Consider the following 16,943-nt stretch of genomic DNA (forward strand, 5'->3'; position numbering starts at 1 on the left):
AAATCACCATGAAAACATGCAATTTAATCATGGAAAATAAGGAGAAATGCTTGGGAATAAGAAAACTCAAGCTTAATAGAAAAAATCTTACCTTTTTCACTTAATTTTCTTGAAAATTCACACTTTTTCTTTGATTTTCTCTCTCTTCTTGCTGGTTTGGCCGACCATGGGGTGGAAGATGGGCTGGTTTTTGTGCCTTTTAAACAAAAAAATAATAAATTAATAAAGGCATGACACGTGGCATCATGTCATTGGCCCTTTTTTTTTAATTTTGACTTTTCATTTTAATTTTCCACCACACCTTTATTCCATCTTTATCCATTCCCACCATAATTAAATTCCACAAATGTGACAAGTGTTGGTGGTGCAAAATTACCATTTTGCCCCTGGTATGGTAAAATTACCGTTTTACCCCTTTACTCCAAATTATACCGAAATTAAAATTTTTTACTTCTAAACCTCAAATCATACTCCAATACTCAAATCATACTCCAATAAGTTAAATGGGGCCAAAAATCTTTTTCTAAAATTCTCATTTTGTCCTCAAGTGACAAATGACCATTTTACCCTTAGATAGTGAAAATTTCGGTTTGACTTCAAATTGATCCTCGAACTCCAAATCACCATTTTAAATCATTTCTGGACTGTGAAACTCTTAATTTCACCTTAAAATTTCTATTTGAACTAATTCGAGGCTTAATCGACTTAATGATACCATTAGGGGCAATATCGTCTTTTAACGATTTCTCAAACTTCCTAAATATGCAACTATTCTATTGAGCATGTAAATGACGTCATAATTATTTTACAGAACAAGGTTTGACATATAAGGTTATTTGAGCTTAATTTTGATAGCAATTTAGCTTAGATCATGTAGTAATGCATAGAAATTAATAGATTTTATTTAATTATTTAAATTAGTTAATTTAGGTGAGTCAATCTAATCATAGTTAATTTTATGCTTAATTTGATGTTAATGTGCTTAAGATAGGTTGTTATTAATTTACTTGTGCTTTTGTAGGTGCTTAATAAAGGAAGAATTTTAATGAAAAAATGAGAGTAATTTTGAGGTGCAGACTTTTATTGCATACATTTTGGTATTTTAGCCATAACTTTCTATACAGAGCTCCAAATGAAGCAATTCTTAAACCATTGAAAAGATAAGAGAAAAAGCTTCAACTTTCTTACCACTTTGCCCAGTTCAGCTTGGAAGATGGTCAAAAATCTTGTCGAAGTTAACATACTGTAGCAGTCCTAGAGCAATTACGATTTCTGTTAATTAATTGGATAAGGCTACGAACCCACATAGTCTGATGAGGAAATTTGAGCTGAAATTGACTTCTTTCTTCACCCTACTTGGCCTAACTTCAAAGCCCTATAAAAATAACCTTTCGGAGGAGAAAAGAAGAGAACGAAACACCAAATTGACAGTTGAGAATCAAGTTGTAAAGTCATCGAAGTTGAGAAGATTTTGAAGGACTCAAAAAGACTTAAAAGATCAAGATTATAATTCTTGAGTTTTATCTTTTTTATTATTCTTTTATTTTCTTAGTTTGTTTTTATTGTTTAAACTTTATTCAACGATGATGTGTGACTTGATAGGGAACTAATTCATTAATCTAAGATTATGATTGAACTCAATATGTAGTTTGATTTATTTATCTCTCTTTTACTTATATTTGATGGATTTAAATTGTTTATTTTAAAAATCATAAAAAAAAGAAACCTAGATTGAATTGTTTATTTTATTATTTCTTAATACTTTTAATTGTCTGATCGCCAATTAGATTGAATTGGAAACCTAGATTAAACTTTGACGAAGGAGATTTATGTAGACCTTGAATAGAATAGCATATGATCGAACACACTTAGTTGATTAGGTGGTTTGATTTGCATATAGGGTAGACATACACTTATAAGCCATAAGTAGCCAAGATTTGAACACAAACTTAATGAATCTTTCTTCAAATTAATTTACATAGACATGTAGTAAATTAATTGAGAGAGGTATTTTTATGAGAAACTCGATAGAAACTTGTAAATAATTTAGGACTCTAGGTTAGCAACTTAATCCATTAAACTGAGTTAAGAGAGAGAGACAATAATCAGATGAAGTATTAAGGGATATCATAATCTTAGGTATGGTAGTTAAGTGAGTTTTATTTACTATTTAATTTTAGTTTCAGTTTATTAGTTTTAATTTTTCTTTTTCATTTTAATTGTTTGGATAAAATTAGGGTGTTATATTTTTAGTAGTTAATAGTAAGAATTAAACAATTTTGTGTGGGAATGATACTTTACTTCATTACTATATTACTTGTTAACAATACGTGCACTTGCGTAAGAAATCAACAACATTTTTTGTAAAATTCCCATTTCGAATTAATTAGGAATAAGGGAGAATTGGGTTTTCCTTTATCTCTATCTAGCATTTGCAGTATTTATGATATGGACTAAAACAACCTTGACATGAGAATTAAAAAGGTAAATTCAGATTTTTTTTTATTAAATTAAACTATTTCTTTGAACTATTATAATTTTCTATTATGTGAGCTACTATTAATTGGTAATTCCAGTTTAATAAAATAGATTAATAATTTAGTCCTGTTGTGAGACAAAGTATGAGAGCCTAATTAATATTATAGTGATCTGTTGATAATGGGCTTTGCACGTCTTATTGGGCAGTGTGGTTTGACAGTTGTGTAGGTCATAACCCAAAAAGCCTTTAAAAGGGAGGCTTCTAGGGTTTATTATTTATATAATTGACTAGGTCCCCTCTTCACATCTAACGAATGGTCAAGGGCGAAGCCTCTTTAATCCAAATTTTAAATTTTTTCCATTACATATAAAATTTTTAATGTTTTATATATTCTTTTAATGTAACAAAATAATTTTTTATTTAATAACTAATAAACAAAAATAATAATAAAATGATTTTACATATCTCACTCAAATTTAAAAATTTTTTATTTGTTTCTTTCAATTTATATTATTATTATTATTTTTTATTTTTTATTTCTATTCTATTTGCTCATATTTTCTAAGTTTCTATAAATTTTCTCTCCTAAATTTCTACAAACCATCAACCATACTCTTTTTCTTTTTGTTTTTTTGTTATGTCATATGTAGTAACTTCTACTTACCATGTTCTTCTTTTTTTTGTTACATACATTTTATTTTATATGATTTTAATCTTTAAAATTTAATAAATTATTATGTAGTTCTCAAATATAAGTTGTAGTATTACATTGTTATCTAAAATTTCATCAATGCATTATTTTTTAATTAATGCTGATTATGTAAAAGGAAATTAACTTAAGTATATTTTTATATACTTTATGATGGGTTTGGCTATGGATAGCATACTCAAAATACGCAGCGGAAAGAAAATTAAAAACTTTATAACTAAACAACAAAACATGCCTCCACCCATGGATCACCTTGGTGATATTTAACACATAAAAGCACAAAATAAATTATTGTTTAGAAAGTTACCTTGCCATGTAATTTCGTAATCACGATGGCACTTTTTGAAGAAATCCCGCGAACACCACAAGGAGCAAAAACCCTAGCCAATCAAGTGTTTGGCCTTCAATGGTAGTACACACGATTGCACTTGAACCTTCAACAAAGGAAGGAGTTTTTAACTATACTTTGTGCTAGCAAAGAGGACAACAATTGTCCTTTTTTTTTTTTCACAATCTTAGCCGAACCTTTCTCGAAAATTGTTTCATAAGCAATTTTCTCTTTCACACAAAGGGAGTGGTGGCAAAGAAAGAACATGTTTCTCTTTTTCTGACAAAAATTATGTTTTCTTCAATTGTGAAAAACTCTCATATGAAAAATAGTTAAAAGGTGACTTATATAGTTAGGTTAAAATAACTTCAATTTTGCAATTAAGCTCTCAATATTATAACACATTATAATATTGGGCTTATTACTTAATTAAACTCTTTTAATTAAGTCCTTGGAAATTAAAATCAAAATTAATTTCCTTTATATTTTACAATCAGGGCCTTATAGTTATAACTATTTATAATTATGCCAAAAACATAATTAAACTCTTTTAATTAAGTTTATAGAAGTTAATTACCTAGCATGTGATTTAAGTCTAACTTAAATCGTCACTCTCCCAATTTGATTCAAATGCAATCATTGTGTGTAAGCCATTAGGTTCCCAACATGTTGGCAATGAAATTGATTAATTTGTTAATTGATTAATATAAAATATAAAATATAAAATTCAATCAATTAGTTTATAATCAATTCCATAGACAAAGATTGGCATCTAGCAATGCATCATGGCCACCCAATTGTTGGGAGAGTCAAAAGGTTCTTTGACAACCTTTCAATGTACAGTCTATCAGTGTAATTTATTCCCTCATCATATATTCCAGAGATGATAAGAGCTTGGTACAGTGTCTACTCTTATTGACCTCCATATTTGTTCCTACAATTATAGCATTAGCTTTATAGAGAGTTATGAAACCTTTTTCATAATCTCCATGTTGCCTTGGCCAAGGACTTCAATAAGCTAATGTTAACCAAAAACTGATAGGATATTGCTTCTAAAACACTTGAGGTGATGATTCCTATCTTAACCACTCATTTGCCTTCACATGCTTCATACTATACCCAAAAGCATCCTGTTTTGACATCCTTGGTTAAGCACCCATAGGGATGAAATCAAAGCATAGCACTCTACACATAAGACAACTTGGTGTCTCAAGTTTAGGGAGTTTTTACACAACTGACACATGAGAAGTGTTGCATAGACACTAGAGTGTATTACCAAATGCACTTCTCATGGCGGGTCATGTTCAGTGAACTTGCTCTCCTCGACAAGCACCTATATTCTAGTTTCAAGTATCTCTATACTTCAATCTATGAGATCGATTGCTTACTTCCAAAGTAAGGAACATAGAATATACCAGTCTCTGCGCATCATTGATGTCCAGTCTCAATGATACATTGACCAGGAACATTTTGAGATTATACTTTGATGCATAGGAATCTCATAACTGCAACCCATTACAGTTTCCTTGCAAGGCATATTAATCTCATGGACTTCATCTAATTAGACTTATAACTCATTATAATTAATGTCTTATTGATGAAGGAAAACCTCTAATCATTCAATATGAATGATACTGTTGCATGATTGGAATCAAGTCTCAACCAATCCCAATTGGTCGTAGGGTTCATCTTAACACTTTACATTTTATATTTAGTTGAAATGAAATTATCTTGAATATATAGTCTTTAAACAATCTTGATTATATAAGAAGAAATTATTAATCTTATATATCATATTTAATTATTTATATTTTACACATTATAGTTTGTTATTTAATTTTATATTTCTATTATCAATCTTTTGATTTTTGATTAAACTTAACAGATTAGTTTTTAAAATTTTTAATCCTCATTCTTCTATGTTTGGCCCCCCAACAAAAATTGGCTAGCTCAGCCCCTGCGAATGGTCTTTGTCAATTGTGAGCCATCAAAAAAGGAAAAGAGCAAAGAGGAAGATTTAGTTTCTACTAGTAGTTCTCTGGTATTCAATAACTAGAAATGACTACCTTAACGAATCAAACAAGTACACTAATTTAATTATATGACTCTTGGTGTATTAATCTTCACACATGAATCTAGAGATTAAAAACTTACATTTGGTATTAGAGCCTCTAGTGTGAAATTAGGACCCAAACAAATTAAGGCTTTTGTTCCTCACATGAATAGATCATTTTGGTATAAATTTATTCTTTTAACTCATACCATAAAAACAAGAATTGGATAAATATGTTTTGGGTTTGAACATAGAACCAAAAAAATCTAGTTCTTGATGATTGACCTCGGTTTTGTAGTTTTTGGAATGTTTTGATGAATGGGTTTTGTAAAATTAAGGTATAATTAAGTTTTGGTAATTTTGATTGCATTAAAATAGGCTTAAAACCATGAAAATTGAGAGAAAGTTCAAAACAAACTTGAATGGGTTGGATCTTATTCCGGTCAGATTGGGTCAACTCAACAGAAGGTAGGAAAAGACTTAGATCTATCATTGTATAAAGCTCATGTGCATAGGGTGGCATGTACAACGCGTGTGGGGGCTAGGAAAGTTCGATTTTGGCCTCTTTTTTTTGGTAGTCATAGAATTTAATTTTTGATTTTTTGGATAATTTTCCAAAATTTTATATGACTTTAAAATAATAATTATTTAATATTTATGCATTTTTATGCATGTTCATATTTTTTTCTTTAATTTATATTCATGCATTCTGTGAATTTATTTTATTATAAAATATTTTGGCATACTGAGATTTTATTAACAATATGTACTCTTTTTATATTAGCCTCCAAACTTGTGTACCCTTAGGTTGTAATTATGTGCATAATTTTAAAAAATTATTGAAGTTCAAAATACTAAGTTGTAATGCAACATATACTATTTGGGACCAAATGAGATACACCCAAGCTTAGTATCTCAACCAGAATGATCCATTGCATACATTGGGTTGAGTACAAAAATTAAGGATTTTGGGCAAATTGTAAATTCTCAGTTCAAGAAAATTTTATTAATTGATGTAAGTGCTTGGCCGCCAAAGTGGCTCATTTATTGAGATTGATAGATTATTTTCTTGAGCAAAATGTACAGGATGGTCTTTGAATTGCTTTATACAATCGCCTGTGCAAAGAGGGTTATTATGTAAGGCAATTTAGAGTGGGACATAGAGCATCATGATTGAAAGTATACCAGTCTAGAAGGTTTATCTGCCCAAAGCGGATAGGCTTTATAAAAATTAGGATATTCTCATATTAACTTTATGTGGAGAGTGCTTATCAAAATGTCATATTCTCCGCCCAAAGGGAAGTTTGTGATGATGCACTTGGACTCTTCGATAATTTTTTATCACATCATGGATTGTGGCTAATTATTTTGCCCATTGATTAGTAGTTGCATTTCTTGTCTTGAATAGTGACCTTTACTATGAACAACAATCAAGCTACTATTAAGATTCTTAATGGATCTAACTATAAAAGATGGAATGATGATTTGTTTTTTGCCTTTGTCATCAGTGAAATAGACATAGCCTTACGTGTTGATATTCTTATTACCCTTACTGATGAGAGCACCATTGAATAGAAAGAGTTCTTTGCTAAATGGGATAGAATGAGTCGCATGTGTCTACATGCCATTAAAAGAAATGTCTCTGAGCATTTGTTTAGTGGGTTGCAAACAATTGAAATTGCTAAGAAATTTTATGAAGCTGTAGGTGAAAGATACCAAAAATATAGTAAGTTTGAGATTGGGAATCTTATGAGTAAGCTTACGAGTATCAAGCATGATAGTGTTGAAGGGGTTAGGATTTTATTATGAAAGTGGTCCACATCTAAACCAAATTGGCTTCCCATGAGATCACCTTTCCTAACATATTCATTATCCATCTTGCCTTTAATTCCTTACTTATCGATTTTACCCAAATCAAAACTATCTATAACGTTGTGAATGAGGTTTGGAGTGTCAATGACTTTATCTCTAATTGTGTCTTTGAGGAAGAAAAAATCAAGAAAGTAAAGAGAGAGTGTTTTACTTACCACCAATTATAAACCTTACTATCGAAAGAATTTTAAGAAACCTAGGCAGTTTGTGTCGAATGCTACAAAGCAGGTTTAGGACAATAAAGGGCAAGGTAATGGTTAGACTAAAAGGGTGGGAGATTCTAAAATTGTCATAAAGAATGATGTTAGGTGATTTTCCTACAAGAAGAAAGGTTAAATTAAAAATGAGTGCCCTAAATATAAGTATTGATTATAGTAAAAGAATAAACACGAAGCTAAGTCACTAAACCTAATTTGTTTTGAATCATATTTTGTTAATGCCCCACCAAATTCATGGTGGCTTGATAATGGTGCAACTGTTCATGTTGCTATTACTTTATAGGGGTTCAAAAGAAAACAAAAGCCAAGTGAAAAAAAGAGGCCAAGCTTAGAGATGGAAACAATGCCAAAGTAGATGTTAGTCATATAGGAACCATAGGTTTAAATTTAGAATCTGGTTTTGAACTTGTTTTGAAAAATGTTTTTCATGTACCGACATTTAAACTAAATTTGATTTCAGTTTTTGTTATGGATAGACTTAGTTATTATTTTCGCATTGGTAATGAAAAAGTTGCTTGCTTTTAAATTCTAAAGTCATTGGAGAGTTTAAGCTAGTTGATAGTTTGTATAAGTTATGCTTAGTCCCTAATAATGAATATAGTTGCGTGAATGTTGAAAACATTATGTTTAAAAGATCTTTTATTAAAGAAAACTCCTTTTTATTATGGCATAAAAGATTATGTCACATTTCTAATGAGAGAGTTGAAAGATTAATAAAAGTTAGCATTTTACCTTATCTTGATTTTGAAAGGTTAAACACATGTGTAGATTACATAAGAGGTAAAATGACTAAGACCTAGAAAAAAGGGGTAACTCGTAATTAGGATCTTTCAAAAATTGTGCACACTGATATCAATAAACCTTTTACACCCACCTTGCGTGGTAACAAGTACTTTGTTACCTTCATTTATGACTTTTCTCATTTCGGTTATCTTTACTTGATTGTTAAAAATCTGATGGTTATGAAAAATTTAGAAATTTCAAAATTGAGGTAGAGAAACAATTAGAGAATGTTATCAAAATTGTTAAGTCTGGCCGTGGAGGTAAGTATTATGGCAAACATGGTATAATTAGATAGCACATGGGACCATTTGCCAAATACTTAAGAAAGTGTTGAATTGTTGCCCAATATACCATACCTAATAGTCCTAAACAAAATGGTGTGTCTAAAAGGCGAAATCGCACCCTTAAGAAAATGATGAAGAGAACTAACCTTCCAAACTCTTTTTGAGGTGAAGCCATTCAAACTGCATTGTACGTTCTTAATGAAGTGCTCAATAAATCTATTCTTAAAACACCCTTTGAGTTGTGGACTAGTAGGAAACCTAATTTGAACCACTTTTGTGTTTAGGGATGTCTTGTGGAAGTTAAAATTTGTAATCATTCTAAAAGAAAGATTGAACCCAAAACTACTTGTTGTTATTTCATAGGTTACCTAGATCATTCTAAAAGACATAGATTCTTTTGTCGTATATGTGGAACTAAAGTTGTAGAATCACAAGTAGCAAAATTTTTGGAGTTGGATGTTAGTGATAGGGCTATGACTAACGTTGTTGATATTAGTGAGCCTATCAGACATGTAATCATTCTTTTGCCAACTTCACAAGGTAATGTAGTATTGAGATAGAAGATACTGAGAAATATGATACAAACCGTTTTCCTCAAGATCTTGTTCTTGCTTCCATTGATGTTCATCCTGTTCAGGAAAATGAGGTTAAGCTGCCTTTGAAGAAAACTTCAAGGCAAAGGAAGTCAGCCATTTTTAATAATTATGTAGTTTTTCTTAGAAAGAGTGATTAAGATATTAATCATGTGGTGGACCTTGTGACTTTCCATGATGCTATTAATTGTCCTCGATCTTCTATGTGGATGGATGCAATGACAGATGAGATGAGTTTTATAGCTCAAAATGGTGTTTAGGAGTTAGTTGAACTCCTAGAGTGATGTAGACCAATTAGTTACAAATGGGTGTATAAGACCGAAAAGGAATCTAAGGAAAAACTTGAGAGGTTTAAGGCCAAGTTGGTGGCAAAAAGATATACTTAGAGAGGGGGGTAGATTATAATGAGACTTGTTCACCAGTGTCTTCTAAGGATTCTTTTAGGATCATCATGGTCTTGGTAGCACATTTTGACTTAGAATTTCATCAAATGGATATGAAGACAGTCTTTTTGAATGGTAACCTTGAAGAGGAGGTTTATGGTACAACTTGAGGGATTTTAGGAATCAGGAAGTGAAAGCTTGGTGTAAGACTTTGGAAGTCCATTTATGATCTGAAGCAAGCTTCCAAACACTGGTATTTGAAGTTTGATGAGGTAGTTGCTTCCATGGGTTTTTAGGAGAACAAGGTTGATCAACGTATACACCTTAAGATCAGTGGGAGTAAGTTCATGTTTCTTGTGCTCAATGTGGGTGATATCTTACTAGCTAGTAATGATGTTGAATTGTTGCATGAAACTAAGCAGTTACTGTCCAGGACTTTTAACATGAAAGATCTTGGTGATGCCTCATTTATACTCGGGATTGAAATACATAGAGATAAATCTTGAAATTTATTGAGGCTTTCCTATAAGGCATACATTGATCATGTGTTTAGCAAATTCAACATGCAGAACTGCAAGGTTGGGGATGCAGTTGTTGTGAAAGGTGATAGACTTAAGCTTAATCAATGTCCAAAAAATGATTTGGAAAGAGAATCCATAAAAGACATACCTTATTCTAATCCAATTGGGAGCCTAATGTATGCACAAGTTTGCACTAGGCCAAACATAGCTTTTGCAGTGGGAGTTCTTGGCAAATATCTTTTTAACCTTAGTTTGGATCATTGGGTTGCTATTAAGAAAGTGATGAGATACTTGCAAAAGACTAAGGATTATATGTTGGCGTATAGAAAGGTGGGTAATTTTAAGATTGTTGGGTATACCAATTTTGACTTTGCTAATTGTCAAAAAGACATGAATCTACCTTAGGGTATATTTTTGTGTTGGCTAGGGGAGCTGTTTCTTGGAAAAGTGTTAAAAAGACACTTTTAGCTTCCTTTATTATGCAAGCTAAGTTTGTTGTTTGTTATGGGGTTGCTATGCAAGTTATTTGGCTTAGAAATCTCATTTTTAGGCTTTGTGTTGTTATTGCATATCTAAAACTCTTAAGATTTATTGTGATAATATGTTTGTCATGTTGTTCACTAAGAACAACAAAACCACTGGTGGGTCTAAGCATTTTGAGATAAAGTATATAAAGGTTAGGGAATTTGTTAAAAATTGTGACATTTATGTTGAGTATATTAACATTGATGACATGTTGGATGATCCTTTAACTAAGGGGTTAAGACCTATAGTGGTTAGTAGACATCTTAAAAGCATAGGCATCTTAGGGTCCTCTAATGGGTTTGGTCAGTGGGAGTATGTTATTTATGTTTTTTAAAACTCTCAAATCATGGTTTATATTTATTTATATAAAGACTCTTTCTATGTCTTTAGACATCGATGAGATGTTTGATTTTATATTTATTGATGATAATCATTGATTAATAATGCATGTTTTTATTTGATATTATTTGTACATGTATATTTGGTTATTAAATTTTCTATATTGCATATATGTTTTGTGAAATTTGAGATTGGTGTTTGTCTCGAGAATGATTTTAGTGGTATGTCTCATTGATGACACCAATAAGGAACCTCGATGATAAGTGGGAGACATACAAGCATGTTATTAAATGCCATATAGATTTCTCATCAGATTTAGAGAAATCGGCATGAGGACTGGCAATGAAAATAGCACATTAAGAACACATTTGGGTGCTATTTTCTTGCTACAAAGCCACACTAAGATCCATTGTTGATACGATCACAGATACTTGTAACTATGGATTGGTGCTATGTCAATAAGGGGTATAATGTTGTCATAATTCAATATTAGATGTTTCTATTGGATAAGATCATTAAGACATTGTCTCTAAAGACTAATGTTTTTTTTTTAAAATTGTGGCCACATCAAAATTAAGTAAATCAGTTTGGAGTTTTGTTTTTTAAAGTGTTTTCTTAAACTCAAAATAAACTCCAATTAATATTGCCCAAGTGGGAGAATTTTAGAATTTTCTATTATGTGGGCTACTATTAATTGGTAATTTCGATTTAATAAAATAGACTGATAATTTAGTTCTATTGTGAGACAAAGCATGAGAACCCAATTAATATTATAGTGATCTGTTGATGATGAACTTTGCTCATTTTATTAGGTCAATGTGGTTTGGCAGTTGTGTTGGCCATAACATAATAAGCCTTTAATGGGGAGGCTTCTAAGGTTTATTATTTATATAATTGGCTAGGTCCACTCTTCACTTCTAATGAATGGTCTTTGCCCATTATGAGCTACCGAAAAAGGAGAAGAACGAAAAGGAAGATCTAGCCTCTACCAGTAGTTCTCTAATATTCTGTAACTAGAAATAACCACCTTAACGAATCAAACAAATACTCATACATGGATCTAGTGGAGAGGCTTTTAGGGTTTATTATTTATATAATTGGCTAGGTTCACACTTTACTTCTAACGAATGGTCTTTGCCTACCGTGAGCAACCAAAAAAAGAGAAGAACGAAAAGGAAGATCTAGCTTTTACCAATAGTTCTCTGGTAGTTTGTAACTAGAAATGGTCACCCTAACAAATTAAATAGGTACTCACACATGGATCTAGGAATTAAAAACTTACATGAACATTCCTCTTCATGTCTTTTTTATTTTCTTTACTTTCCAAGTACCATCCATAAGAAGGAGACCAAAGTCAAAAGAGCGATGAAAAAAAAAAAACAAAGATATAGTATTAGTAAATACTATTATATGAGAACCTAGATGATATCAAAATATATGAAGGAAAATGGAGGCTTTTGGATTCGAAATATTCGAAGTTTAAGCCATGATTAGATGATATCCAAATAAATCATTATGTAATATAGATCCATACTAATGGCACTATTAAAACATTAAAATATTAATTATGTAAGAAAAATTAAAAATATTAGTTAAATTCAAGATAAGTAGTAAACATCTTGTATATTTTTTCAATATAAAAAATTAAAATTCAACCAAACTTGTACATGATGCTATTGAAATCGAGTACAAAAACTTCTTAAATTCTCTCCTCCATTTTGAGATAAATAAAGGTGGCAATTGACGAGCTCAAAAGGATTCAAGTCAGGGTATATTCAAATTTAAATTGTTTTGAATTCTGATTGTCTTGGTTTTAATTATTTTAAATTTGAATCGTTTTGGGTTTAAATTATTTCAAGTTCCGATCATTTTGAGTTTAAATTATTTCATATTTGATTAGTCTCAAGTGTTGTTGGATTTGGATAATTTTGAGAATTATATAAGTTATAATTTTTTTTTGTAAATTCGAATGTAGTAAACAATTTTACTCTTTTTTTTAATTGATGTCAAGTCAATATCATTAATTAAATAATAAATTTAAGATAAAAATTAATAAATTAATAAATATTTGTATAAATATACATGGTACTATAACTTTATATATACACTCACTATGGCAGTTTTGTGTACTTTTTATTTTTTATCTTGCTAGTCATTATGAACTTTTTTATAGTATTTCAAATTATCAAGAATTCTTTACTATATTCAATTTTTACGTTGGTTGGACATAAATTATAAACATTAACATTACATATAGTCATATATACAAACGTTTTATTGGAGTGTTGAATAGTGGACATTATTTCAAAAGAGTACCAATTAATACTAATTTAATAAGAACAATATTTTAATAGTATAACACTTGCTAGTTCGCCTTGCAACCATTTTGGGATTTGGTAATACTAATTGGTATAATATTGTTCTAGATTTGACCATTTTGGCATTTTGAATTAATGAAGAATAAAGTGTCTTGACTTGAAGAATAATTTAATAAATCCAATTGATCAATTAATTTGCATAACATTAATTAAAGTTTGTAAAAATAGAAATTCAATAATCATGATATATAAGATTAATTAATATAATGTTGATTTGTTTAACATTTGACCATTTGGGCAATAATGATTAATTAATCTATTATTTTTCCTTACAATGACTCACTAAGTCTAAGTATGTAAGTAATCAATTAATTAGTTTTACTACTAACTTTATGAATTATTATTGATAAATTAGAATTATAGTATTTAAAAGGTAAAACTAATCGACGTGATGTTGATATGATTTTGACTTATAATTATTTGGGCAGTAATGATGAAGCACAAAGATTTCTTGGTTGATTAAAATTTTTACACTTAAGTACATGAGTAATAATTTTATTTCATACATAAAAACTAGGTATTTGAATTTTTTTAAAAAAAATTAAATAAGTCTAATCACTAAATACAATTAATTTTAATACCCATGAAATTTAAAAATTCCTTGTATTTAAAATTAAAAGTAATTGCATTGATATTATCTCTTATTATTATACTCTTAAATTATACTTTCATTTATACGTAATAGTGTTCACAATTTGATTTTAGTTTATTAATACATAATAATAAATGAATCAAACATGATATTAAATGAATAAAATTTGGACTTTTCTTAACATGTTTCCATCTATAAAAATTAAAATTTAAAAAGTAAGAAAAAAACATCCTAGAGTTGAGTTCGGATTTTTTCGGACAGTCTTTTGAGTTTTAGTTAAACAAGATGATATTATAATATATAATATGCCATCCCGACCAAAGAAAGAAAAAAAAAGAAAAAGTCAGGACAAGATTAAGAAAGAAAGAAAAGAAAGTAGAGAGAGAGAGAAAAAGAGAAAAAAAAAAAAAAGGTGTAGTTAGTAGTAAAATAAAATTATAAAAAGGAAGTTTACGCGTAAAGGAGGACGCCGAAAGACGCGGCCTTGACGTTCAAAGCCGAGAAATAAGCAGCTGAAAGCCACTACACTCGTCGCTAGTGGTAGCGGCTTCTAATGCAGAGTCAAAACTCATAAATGAAAGGTATAAACCATGGTTAAATGTTGCTTAGCTTGGCTAAATCTCCGTACGAGAAAGCTGACGCGTGTCTCCTGTCATTACGACGCGGTTTCTTCCCCCCTACCCCGCACCGCCCTATTTAAGCTCTCTTGTCTATCTCCTCTGTCTCCCCCATTTCCCCCCTCTCTGCTTTTGTTTCGTTTTCCTCTTCTTCGGCTCTTGTGCCTAATCGCTACTCTCTTTGTGGTTTCTGCGAACAGAAGAAGATTTCGCAACTATACCGAATAGAATGATTCTTTTCTTTTAGAGAGCTTTTCCTTTTGTTTCTTACGTTTTTCGTTTTGTTTCGATAGAAAAGATACAGCTTTTTTTCTTTTGTGGAAAACAGAGAGAATAGCAGTACCAGATGGCATCATCGGAAAACCTGGCGAGCATCGAACCGTGGACGTTTCGTCCCCGCTTTGCTGATTCCTGGATCTCCGAAGCCTTTGCTCGCGATACCGAAACTCTGACGAGAGCGCTGGAAAAGTCCATCTCTAATTCCTTCACCAACCCAGATTCCCTGTCCCCACTGCTCAACCTCATCAACCCTAACACCCCGCCTACGCCCACGCCCACGCCCACATCCACATCCACGCCCGCGCCCACGCCCACGCCCAGTGCTTCAAACGTTTCAGGCTCTGACCCTGAAACCGCACCCAAACGTAAGCGGACCACCATCCCCCCTCCCACTGCCACTGGGAAAGTCTCCAAACGCAAGCCCCGCGCCTGTAAGCGCTCTCAGACTACCTTTATTACAGCGGATCCGGCCAATTTCAGGCAGATGGTGCAACAGGTGACCGGAGTCAGGTTTGGTAACGCACAGATGTCTCTGGGTCCGATCCTGAAGCCAGAGCCGCAGAGACCGGGTAGCCGGTTGCCCAACGGGGCGGGGCCGGGATGCTTGCCTACGCTGGACACCTCGGCGTTCTTATTGGATCATCAGCAGCAATCTTCTGGGGCAGTTGTTGGGTCCAGTTTACTTCCGTTTCAGTCTTCTGTAGTGGCTGAGGGTGTAGCTTCCGCTGGGGCTACCTTAGATTGTGACACTTTTACTAGCTTTCCCACTCTAGAATCCTGGAAAGTGTAGTTTTTTGTTATTTATTTCAATTATCAGTTGTAACCCTTTTTTGGCTAGTACTTTTCTAGCGCAGGGTATGGGTGGAGCTGTTGATAGTTTGGGACCTTGGTTACTTGTATTTTTCTTCTCTCACTCTCTCTAATATGGTATAGTTTTCTTTTTTTTTTCCCCTAATTTTGTCCCCATGGTGTTCTGTTTTCAATGGTTCATGAATGATACGAATGGGCTAATTTAGTTTACGAGTAATGATGTTCAAGAAGTTCAACTATCTTTGGGGATGTTAGAAGATACTACTTTAACAAAGCGGGACAGCGTCCCTGCCTCACTTGTCCATGTCGGTGTTTCTCAATATTAATCTACGGGGATTTATCCTTATTCTTCCGCCGTAACGAAAGAAGTAGGTCGTTGTTGAATTGTAAGTGCCAAGTGATTCATTCCCTTTTCCTTTTTCTTTCTTCAAATTATCCTTTCCCGTTCGTAAGCTGAAAAGAAAAAAGGAAGGAAATGAGCAATGGGCACTCCTTATCCTTGATCCCTAGTCCTGTATTGCCCTATCATTGAGCAACAATTTTATGCTATTAATGCTATATTAACATCACATTCTGCTGAGGAGGACTAGGGCAGTTTTTTGAACAGAAAATACATTTATCTATTATTTTATTATTTTTTTAAAGAAAAATACTCGGATGCAATAGTCAATAGGAGTCGGGTTGTATCATTAAAATAGATGAAGCACTTCAATTAGGTATCAAAATCATCTCAAGATTGACGCATTGAAAGACTCCAAAAGTTTCGGTTGATAGCTGGTCTTTGATTTTTCATACTTGATAGCGAGACTTCTCAGTTCTCAAGGTCTTCTAGGTAATCAGCTTAATTCGGTCCAAAACTTGCCACATTGCCCATCGGTGGCAATACGTGAATCAAATATAAATACATTCTCATAATATTCCACACATAAACCACAGAATATAATAACACAAAAGAAGAGTACACGTATAAACCTCGCGAGGGTCCTTAATTATGCAATAATGTAACAGGCTCATATCATTTATCCAATTTTGAAAGGCTATAATACCAATCTTTCTCAACTTTTTCTTTTCTCTAGACCCAAAGTTAATTATCTTGTGTGATAACTTTTTTTTGTTATAATTAAAAACTGCTCAAATACTTCAAAAATTTGATTTTATGAAATCTCTGCTATTTATAAAA

At 31.8% G+C, this 16,943-nt stretch overlaps 1 protein-coding gene across 1 annotated transcript; it reads left to right on the forward strand.

Annotated features, from left to right (window-relative positions):
- LOC18598577 (calmodulin-binding protein 25) lies at positions 14,764–15,980 on the forward strand. The gene has a single exon (XM_018120520.1). It carries the CDS (start codon positions 15,021–15,023, stop codon positions 15,741–15,743), a length of 723 nt encoding a protein of 240 aa, XP_017976009.1. The 5' UTR covers positions 14,764–15,020; the 3' UTR covers positions 15,744–15,980.

The sequence above is a fragment of the Theobroma cacao genome, chromosome 5 (genome assembly GCF_000208745.1).
Source record: "Theobroma cacao cultivar B97-61/B2 chromosome 5, Criollo_cocoa_genome_V2, whole genome shotgun sequence".
In the NCBI taxonomy this organism is placed as follows: Eukaryota; Viridiplantae; Streptophyta; class Magnoliopsida; order Malvales; family Malvaceae; genus Theobroma; species Theobroma cacao.

What these genes read in the sequence shown, in the direction of transcription:
- LOC18598577 (XM_018120520.1), top strand. Translation starts at nt 15,021, where the DNA reads ATGGCATCATCGGAAAACCTGGCGAGCATCGAACCGTGGACGTTTCGT.